The 11,088-nt window shown below is 35.9% G+C and overlaps 1 protein-coding gene and 1 pseudogene across 1 annotated transcript in view; one reads left to right on the plus strand and one right to left on the minus strand.

Moving 5' to 3' along the window:
• LOC102821795 (olfactory receptor 4Q3-like) overlaps positions 1-924 on the minus strand; it is a 2,605-nt gene extending 1,681 nt beyond the window's left edge. Inside the window, exon 1 of the mRNA XM_006877157.1 lies at positions 878-924. Within this exon, the coding sequence (XP_006877219.1) occupies positions 878-924 (47 nt within the window). The remainder of the gene's footprint in view (positions 1-877) is intronic.
• A 592-nt stretch (positions 925-1,516) lies between these two features.
• LOC102822176 overlaps positions 1,517-11,088 on the plus strand; it is a 16,341-nt pseudogene continuing 6,769 nt past the window's right edge.

Here is an 11,088-nt window from a genome sequence, read left to right on the forward strand (position 1 = left end):
CATATATGCCGTGGAGTCAGAACCAACTCGTAGCGACCCTGTACAGGGTTTCCGAGGCTGTAAATCTTTACGGGAGCAGAAAGTCTCATCTTTCTCTTGTGGAGCAGCTGGTAGTTTTGAACTGCTGACCTTAAGGTTCGCAGCCCTATTCGTAACCACTACGCTATCAGAGTTTTATATATATATATTTGTTGTTGCTGCTGCTGCTGCCGTCGACATGCCATCCAGTCGGTGCCAACTCATGGGGTTTCCAAGGAGTGGCTGGTGAGTTTGAACTGCTGACCTTATGGTTCAAACAGACTGTGTGGTCGAGTGCTTATCCTACAGCAACACACCAAGGAATATTTTGGGTCTCTTACAATTTTTATTTCTGTAATGCTTTGAAATTGTATTTACATCAATGATAGGGACATGAAGGTGAATTATTCTGTTTCTTAAATAGAGAGCAAGAAGAAGACCCTTTAATGAAAGAAGTTCTGGAATGAAGTATTAAAGTCTGTACTTCATTCTACTCCCCACTGATAGAGTGACCACAGGCAAGAGATTAAACCACTCTGAGTTTTATTCTTTGTTTATTCAACCTGAGGTAGGAATGATAAAGTCTTGTAAGCTCATTTTGAGAACCAAATAGAATAAATATCTCAGGAGGTAAAAATCCAGTTTATCATCTATAACTCTACTCATATAAAATCTCAAGGTAAAATGCAATGTCTCCCTAGAGAAGCCTCTACAACAAAATACCAATATTTTCCATCATTGGAGGACTCCCAGATTTTGTTTCTCTCACACATAAATTGGTGAGAGCAACACAAAAAATTTAATAAATTTCTCAACATTTTAATAAATTTCGCAAGCTGAGAAAATACTCCATACTTACCTTATCACTTCATTACAATGTTTATTGCATTGATAACGTGATGTCATCAAGTCAATTCTGACTCATAACAACACTAAAGGACAGAGTAGAACTGTCCCAAGTGTTTCCAAGGCTGTAATCTTTACAGAGTAGCCACATCTTTTTCTCACAGAGTGGCTGTGGGTTCAAACCACTAGACTTTCAGTTAGCAGTCCAATGTTCAACTGCTGTGCCACAGGGCTCCTTTACAATATAGTTGTTGTTGTCAAGTGCCGTCCAGTTGGTTCTGACTCATAGTGACCCTTTATAGAGTTTCCAAGGAGCGGTTGGTGAGTTTGAACTGCCAACCTTGCAGTTCAAGCTGGCCTTGTGCTTCAATGCTTATCTTACAGCGCCACATCAGGAGTTCGCACATTTATCAAATTGAATTTTTTTAAAAAATCCTTAGTAAATTACAAAGCAACATTTTGAACAAATGTTAGCAATTTTATAAATGTATGTATTAGGAAATTTAAAACACATAAGAAGGATTAGAAAGAATCGTACTATCTCTGGTCACATATTAGGGAAATCTAGAGATTTTCTAAGAGGTAATAAAACCTTTATTTTAGAGTTTAGGGAAGCATCAGACTCACAATGAATAGGATAGTATCACTAATCATGAAGATAAGAGACTATAAGGTATGTACAAAAGCTGTCCACCATGTTCCATTTTATAGAAAAGAATAAAAAGAAATCAGAATTATGCGCTTCTGGATTCTCAACAACCACTTTAAGAAAAAATAAATGATATATCAAGACAGTCGTCTTTCTTCTGCTAAACATTCATCCCCAGCATTGGATGTGAGTACTTTGGATCACAAGTAAAAAGTCAGAGAGCATTGATGCACTTTTTCCATTGAAGTGATTAAGTAGCAGGTTCCACTCTATCTAGATTAGAGTGTCTTGTCTAAAACAAGCTTTAGACAAAAACATGAAGTGAGACAAAATTCTTTTGTCTGCCCCAATTTATCCATTCTCAGGTCATCCAGAAAAGACTTTCTGACAAACTCATTCATACTTGAGTGTCAGGAATTTACATAGAGAATCAAGAAAAGTGAACTTGAAAAATAATAATAATAATCTTGATGCCAAAAAAATCTCTTAGGACATCACTTCAAGTGAGAAAGAGATTTGGGGTCCAGGAAACTTTTTAGATGCTTTTCTCATACCACATATATGTGGCCATCCTCTTCACCTGCCTATAGAGCAGGTACACTGGTGATCCTGATTCTAAACTCTTAATTAATGGAAGAAATCATCTCACTATCTAGCATCAACTGAAATACAAAACAAAATGAATTAACATAGGATAGGAATTCATTTGCTGTCATAAGTACAGCACCATTTGAGTTTTGTGCTATTAAAAATGTTGCAATCTTGCTTGAGTATACCAAGTATTATAAATTTTCATGTGGAGATAACATTCGATGTTATCTGGAAAAAATCTGAGAAAGAACTACCAAAGTTTTAAAAAGACTGAAAACAGGTTTCTGAAAGGTAGAAACCGAAACACTGTTATAATTTTGTTGTACAATATACTTGATAAATGATGTGACTAGTTTTCAAAGTGAAGAGCTAATACGTAAAGAGTGGTAATCTGTACTGTATACTTGTTATTTAAAAAGGATATCTATGGTGGTAGTTTTGTACCTGGGAGTCATTTCTGACCTGTAATGAACCTGTATAGAGTTGACTGGACTGTAAATCTTTAAGGGAGCAGAAAACCTCATCCTTTTCCAGCAGAGTGGCTGGTAGATTCAAACTGTTGACCTTGAGATTAGCAGCCCAAGTTGTAACATGCTACACTACAAGAACTCCTTCAGGATGTATATAGAGAAAAGTTAAATTTATATTAAAACAGACAAGATTAAAATTAAACAAATTTGAAGTATGGATTAAATAAGTATGTAAAACAAAATTACTATAAAACAAAATACTTTTATGCCCTATCTTCTTACACACATTTTAATGTAATTACAACCTTTAAATTTTTCAGTATAATAACTATTTTTGGATAGTTCCTAGGAAGTTACTGCAATAGGATTTTGACTAATAGTGATTATATCTTTATATTTTTATAAGATAGAAATAGATAACCCTGTACCTTGGTAGTTTGAATTATAGTCAAGGTAAGGGCTGAATTCTAGTTATTCTAAAATTTTCTCATTGACCTGAGGAATTTTCTGCCTTTAGATAATGAGACAGTCAACCAATATAGGAAATTCACTCTGGTAGTTAATGAAATTGTCATATTTGGTAGAAACATCTTCCAGCTTCTATTTTTTCTGAAGTCTCTAATTACAGTGAGAAACTTGGGGTATGGCAGTGAATAATGAAAGCAGTATTATATTCATCATCATGAATGAAGATACGTCCCTCATTCCCACCACAATACATTATTTTTAGGTCAAACCCCTCTAGAGGCCAGGAAAGTAATATTCAAGAATGACAACTTCTTTATCTTATTGCTAGCAGTAGGATTGTTGTTGTTGTTATTGTGAAATGACTTGGAGTTGGTTCCAACTCACAGTGACTCTGTATAGGTTTCCAAATAGCAGCTAGTGAATTTGAACCACCAACCTTGCAGTACAAGCCCACCTTGCGGTCCAGTGCATTATTCCACGGTGCCGTACCAGAACTCTAGTAGTAGGATTAGGCACAATCAAGTATCTCATGCCTTACAACTTAAAAATAGCCTAGAGATATTATAAATGTAATAAAATGTTTTAAGAACCAAAGGAGTTGAGAATATTCAGTAAGAAATGGAAGTTTTTTTATTAAAGGGCCCAATGCAGCATAGAGGGAAAAGAGTATACAATCAAACTCTTTACATAATAAAAGGTTGTTATGGAACCTGGTGTGGTGTTATAGGATCAGCTATAGACCATGAACCACAAAGTCAGCAGTTCAAACTCACCAGCTGCCCCTCAGAAACCTTATACAATGTCACTATGATTTGGAACTGACTCTACGGCACTTAATAACAACAACATGAAAAGTTAAATAGCTATTGTATAGGTTTTCTAAACAGGGAAATAGAGAGGCCTATTGGTAGCGTAGTGGTTACGAATCGGGCTGCGAACCTTAAGGTCAGCGGTTCGAAACTACCAGCTGCTCTGCGGGAGAAAGATGAGGCTTTCTACTCCCGTAAAGATTTACACCCTCGGAAACCCTGTACAGGGTCGCTATTTGTCGGAACCAACTCGATGGCACTTAACAACAACAACATTAGGAAAATACTGAGAAAGCAAAGTTTTTCTTGTGGGAGTTGTACAAGTCATTGCATTTTTTTTTTTTTTTTTCTTTAAGCATTAGACTAGTTTGCATTTTGGTATTTTCTCTGTTAAGTTTTGTCTGTGTTGAACTAAAAGTGTTTTTCTTAAAGGAGAAACTGGACTATATCAATAATGGTTATGATATGCAAGTTAGACTATAAATTCCATGTAAATTCCTTTGGGAAATATGTACTATGCTTTGTGGAATTGTGGTAGCTCTGCAGTACAGGCACTGGACTGCGAACTACAATGTAGTAGTGATGAAATTTTCTACCAAGAAGGACATAATCTTTCTTTCTAGACAATTTTTATCTTTTTGAAATACTGTATTGTACATTGCATTGGGTAGGAAAATAATGAGTATTTAGTAAAAAAAAAAAAAAACTAAAATAATAAAAGTAATAGAAAGTAGGATATAGGAAAGATTAATGTGGTAGAATTAGTCTTAAGAGAGTATTAACATGAATCCATTACCTTATTTAAACCATATCGTATTTAAACCTTATGACCTTTTACTAAGATATGGCCAGTCCTAGACTTCCCTGATGCTGTAAGAATATCATTGCTCCATAAATGCTTCTAAATGTATAAACCTATAGCAACAAAATTAAAAAGATGTCTTAAATCTAAAACTGAAGAATATTAGTATTATGTATAATTTTAAGAGGAAGGGCGGGTAAAGACAGCAAGCATAAAAATGGTATCAAAGATGGCAAGAAAAGCAAAGCTTTGCATGAAGCTTTAAATAAATATGTCTGGAAAGTTTAAATCATAGCATGTCAGGAGCTGCATGATTTCAATGAAGAAAAACATTACCCTGCCATTCATCCCACCAGCTCTTCTTCACAGTGTCCAGCCAGCCAAATGAGCAATCCTCAGATGACCATCATAGTTGTCCAGTCTGCACTCTAACTGCTTCCTTATAAGTCAAACCCAAGTTAACAGCTGGCTGTGTGGATTGAAAAGCTCTTGTCCCCAGGGCTCTGCCTGTACCAGAGGTTTGTATGGTCTTTAAACCACTGCTCAGGATAATGAGCCCTGCAATTCCCTAGGCTGACCTTTCTGAATTGCTTGAATCTCAGTTCTTGCTAGAATGCTGACCCTGGGCCCTGCAGTCTCAGATACAATCCCATCTGGTTACATAACACAACCAATTCCTTCTACTTGATTTTGGATTGAATAAGCTAACAATGTATGTATCCCATCCCTTTACCACCTGAAGAAAATGATTCTCACTGGTTCTATCTCAGCCATGCTCTCTGGAGAAGGTTAGACAGAGGACAAATGTCAAGTTATTCCTAGAACCTGTAGTCATAATTTTTTTTTTTTTTTAATGGTGCCTGTTCATGGATCTTACCCAGAAAATACAGGTGTTGTCATTAGTAGGTAAACATTGCTTTGGAATCAGACTTTCTGGAGCCATGGAGACTACATAAATCCCCAAAACCATTACCCTGAGATAATCTTCAAACCTTAATCTAGAAATGTCCCAAAAGTCTTCTTAAAAATCAAATAATAACAACTAGAAAAGACTGTCTGCTTTGAGCATTGTGTCTTTTAAAGGTCTGTCTATATGAGATAAAATTGACAAGAATAACTCAAAAGCTTAGATAGCAAACTTAGTGGGTTTATGTTAGTGGGGTAGGATCAACCCAGAAAAGGAGGGTATAAGAATAATTGCACAACTAGATGAATTCAGTCAATGTCACTGAATTATAAATGTAGAAATTGTTGCACTGGTATATGCTCTGCAGTATGTGCTTTCAATGACAAAAATAAGATAAATTATTTAAGAAAGAAAATATATTGCTAGAAAACATTGCTAAGTATGTTTGAAATGTTAAAAAAGCATAATTATCATACAAATAATTCATTAACATATGACAAAATTGTACTTACCTCATTAATGAAGAACAAAAAGAGAATATGCAAAAAGGATTTTATATAATCAGAGAATATGAAAGAATGCTGAAAAATTATTTTTAAACTAACTTTAAAGTGATTAATGTCCTAAGGGCAATACAGCCTTCACTATTTGGGGGACTGTTTTCTACCACACTAAAACAAAAAAAACTAATAATTCAGCACTTTAACATCTAAGTGTCAATAACTGTACAAATGTCTAAGCCTCATAAGTGGTAAATTAAACAAAACTACATCTGGTAGTGTAGTGGTTACGAATCGGGCTACAAAACTTAAGGTCAGTGGTTCGAAACTATCAGCTGCACCGTGGGAGAAAGATGAGGCTTTCTACTCCCGTAAAGATTTACACCCTCGGAAACCCTATACAGGGTCACTATGGGTCGGAACCGACTCGATGGCACATAACAACAACAACAACAACATCTCCTTGAAAATCAGATGACCTATAGCTGGGCTTGTGAAGCAATACTTTAACATGACTGTAAAAGATCGCACAATTATTACTTTGTCTTATTTTCAAGTTTTAGATCATTTTTCTTAACACTCCCCTTCTGATATCACATATAGCCTCCAAAGATATTCTAAATCACAAAAGCAATTTACTTCATTGCACTTTAATTTTATTTGCATAAGTGTAGCAAGGGGTATTAATTAATACATACAGAACTCCTTGTTATATACAATCAGTAAATCATGAGCAACTAAAGTCAGAGAATCAGCTGCTATCTAAAGGTCATGTAAATATCTGGAATTGCAATTTCAATAACCTTTATAATTCCAGAAAGGCCTTTTGGTTGCTTTTATTTGCTTGTCTATTCAAAAACTAAGAAACTAAAAAATTATCTATTTGCATCCATGCTTTCAATTATTTTGGATGTACAAATAGTGGAATTTCTGGATAGCATGGTAATTCTATGTTTACCTTTTTGAGGAACATCAAACTGTTTTCCACAACAGTTATATTATTTTATAATCCCACCAGTACACCAATATACATTGTATCATTATTCACAAAAACCAAAAGGTGCTATTAACAAATGAATAGAAAAATAAAATAAAGAGGAATTTTATTTTGGTTGGTTGGTTGGTTTTGTGCCACGGAGTCGGTACCCACTCATAGCAGCCCTATATAGGGTTTCTGAGGCTGTAAATCTTTACAGGAGCAGAAAGCCTCATCTTTCTTCTGCGGAACAGCAGGTAGTTTCAAACTGCTGACCTTGAGGTTAGCAGCCGAACTCATAACCACCACACTATCAGAGCTCCTCAGATAGAAGAATAAATACAGCACATACATACAATAGACCCTATTCAGCCATAAAGAGAAATGAAGCCCTAATAGCTACTACAACATGGATGAGTCTAGAAAGCATCATGCTGAGCACAGCAAATCAGTCACAAAATGACAAGTATTATATTATCTGACTTACGTAAAATATCTAAAATAAACAAGTGTATTGATGTTGCTCAGTGCCTTTGAGTCAGTTCCAACTCATAGTGCCCTGCACAGGGTTTCCAAGGAGTGGGTGATGGGTTCGAACCATTGACCTTGCTTATCCTACCTGCAGTGCCACAATAATTGTATAGAGATCGAAATTCATTAGTGGTTATGAGAGTGGGAGGGCAGGGGGTGGGAAAGAGGTACTTGTTGCTTAGGGACACTGACCTTCTGTTAAGAATGATGGAAAAGCTTTGAAATGGATAATGGTAATGGTTGAACATAATGAATATGATTAATGTCACTGAATTGTATATATGAAGTACATATGTTGAAATGACAAATGTGGTACATATTTACCACAAACAAAAATAAATCTATCTACATTAGCTATTGCTACATGTAAGTGAATTCCTCTCTCCTCAATATCCTCCAAATTTTCTGAAGCCCTGCCAAGAAATAACCTTCCTGACCACATGTTAATCCAGAACTCTATGGGTCATATTTAATTACACACCAGTTTCTTGGGAGGTCTTTGTGAGCATCATTTCCACAAATAAAGTAGTCATTGTCCTGAAATTGTGGGCTTACCTTTACCTGATTAAATGAAAATTTCTTTTCCAATGTAACACTCCCAGTGTGGTATTAGTTGCATAAATATATATATGCGTGTCCTATCAAAAGGAAGGTATATTCAAATAACATATATTGGAATGAAATTCAAAAGAACTCAGCAAAAATATTTGTTTCTGCTCCTAAGAGATGATGGTGGTGGTGTGCCGCGGAGTCACTTCCGACTCATAGCAACCCTGCATAGGGTTTCTGAAGCTGTAAATTTCTATAGGAGCAGAAAGCCTCATCTTTGTCCCACCGGATGGCTTGTAGTTTCGAACTGCTGACTTTGAGGTTAGTAGCCCAACTCGTAACCACTACACTACAAGAGGTTCTGAGAAGTGAATATTTTTAAAAATAAACCATTTGAAAACATTTTCATTTTGGTTTCTGGGAACATACCCTAATAAATTAAAGCTTATGAATAGAGAAAGACGAGGGGAGAATAAGGACTTTGTCATGTGCCCATCAAATAACAAAATTTCTCACTCTATTAGCAGTGAAAGAAAAGGAGTTTTACTGAGGAATAATAACCACTGTATTTGGGCAGCACATAGTAAAATTCTTAAGTGTTACAAAATATAGAAAATGAGGAGGACTTTTTATATAGAAGTTTAAGGAAACAGTAACCATTAGTCATGTGTTTAAGAGAGAGATCCATTAGTAATCCTAAATCATATATAAATTAATGTGCAGAAATCCAGGAGCCAGCCAGTGTAATCATTTTGAGGAAATCGTTCCATGTATCTTTCAAGGGCTAGGGCAGCATGACAACAGCATTCTTTAGGAGAAGAGCCTCAGTTTTGCCTTCTCCCCTTACTCTGAGTTTGGCACAAACACCTCTCTTTTTAGGTCTATTAGCAAATTCACCTTTTTGGTTGAATCTCAACCTGACGATGAGTTACTTTTCTTCTGTATGAGCTTTAATCTGCTTTTTCATAAGGGGCTGTTTCTTTGCTTTGCTATGTTAACAGGGCTTATCTTCAGGGTGAGTTGGGTTAATTTTTACCAGAGTAGCCAACAAGGCCAAATTTGAGAAAATTCAGGTCAGTCTTGAAGCACATATGTCAATATGTGGTATTTTCTTTATCTCCACGGGAAATAAAGAAAAGGAGCAAAATGTTGGCCTACTTGGCATAAATCTTTTAGATACATAATTCTTTGCATTTAACTAGTCTTGATACAATTAACACAATAATGAAAAGAATTAATCAATTTAGGAGGAACCAAGCTCTGGTAGCATGGTAGTTACGAATTGGGCTGTGAACTTTAAGGTCAGCAGTTTGAAACTACCAGCTGTTTCGTGGAAGAAAGATGAGGCTTTCTGCTCCCATAAAGATTTACAGCCTCAGAAACACTCAGAAACAGGGTCATATGAATCGGAACTGACTCCACAGCACATCGCCAACAACAACAACCATGATATGGAGACCTGGTGTGGCACTGTGGGTTAATACACTGGACTGCAAAGTCAGTTTGAACAGTGAAGGTCATCAGTTCAAGCTCACCAGCCGCTCCTTGAAAACTCTATACAGGGTTACTATGGGTCAGAACTGACTCAACAGCACTTAACAATAGCAACCATGATATGCTACTCAGACTCTCTACAATAGAGTTAAGGGAGACCAAACAAAACACAGAAGTAAATCCATCCACCTACACTCAGTTGGTCTTTGACAAAGGACTAAAGCACATTAAATAGGGAAGAGATAGTCTCTTCAACAAACAACTGGTAAGGCTGAAAATCTATCTGCAGCAGAATGAAGCAAGACCATATCTCACACCATATGCAATAATGAACTCAACATGGATTATTAAAGACCTCAATTTAATACCCAGAACAATAAAGATCATCAATGAAAAAGTAGGGACAAACAAGTACTCTGACTCAGGGCAAAAACAGACTATCAAATATAACTGAAAACACACCAACAGCAGAAGACAATGTAGATGACTGGGACCTCATAAAAATTAGACACTATGGGCTTTAAAAGATTTCACCAAAAGAATAAAAATAAAACTTACAGACTGAGAAAAAATTTTTGACAATGACATATCAGACAATGAACTATTTTATATTATTTATCGAATACTTCAACATCTTAAAAAAAAAAAAAGACAAAAAAATTCAATTAAAAAAACAAGCAGAGGACATGAACAGACATTTCACCAAAGAAGACATTCAGGCAGCCAACAAACATGAAGAAGTGCTCACAATCACTAGCCATTAAAGAGATACAAATCAAAACAATGAGATATCACCTTACTCCAGCATTAATAGCAAAGTTAAAAAAAAACAAACAAAAAAACACACACAACAAAACCAGAAAACACAAATCCTGAAGAGGGTGAGCAGAGCATGGGACTCTCCTACACTGCTGGTGGGACCGTAAAATAATGCAACCACTGTGGAAACTAGTATAACACTTTGTGAAGATTGGAAACAAATACCAATATGACCCCTCAATTACTCTCTTTTGTATATGTCCTCAAGAAAGAAATAGATGTTTTCATGCCCAGGGTCATTGCTGCCATGACCCAAATAGATATTTTCTTACCCAGGTGCCTTGCAGTATTACTCACAAAAGCAAAGCTATAGAGACAGCCTTGATACTCATCAGCAGAAGAGTGGTTGAACAAACTTTGATACATACACATAATGAATTATGCAACTTTGAAGAATAATGATGAATCTGGAAAACACTACATAACATGGAGAAACCTGGAGGACATTATACTAAGTGAAATTAGTCAGTTGCAAAGGGATCAATACTGTAAAAAGGAAGAAAAGTTTTCATCTATAATAAAATTATATAAAATGTTTACCAGGCGTGAGAGGGAGCCACCAACCTTGCATTTCAAACTGACACTGCAATTGAATGCTTATCCTACAGTGCCAAATCAGTACTACACACCAGAACGTTGTTGTTGTTGTTGTTGTTGTT

The sequence above is a fragment of the Chrysochloris asiatica genome, unplaced genomic scaffold, assembly GCF_000296735.1.
Source record: "Chrysochloris asiatica unplaced genomic scaffold, ChrAsi1.0 scaffold00444, whole genome shotgun sequence".
NCBI lineage: Eukaryota > Metazoa > Chordata > Mammalia > Afrosoricida > Chrysochloridae > Chrysochloris > Chrysochloris asiatica.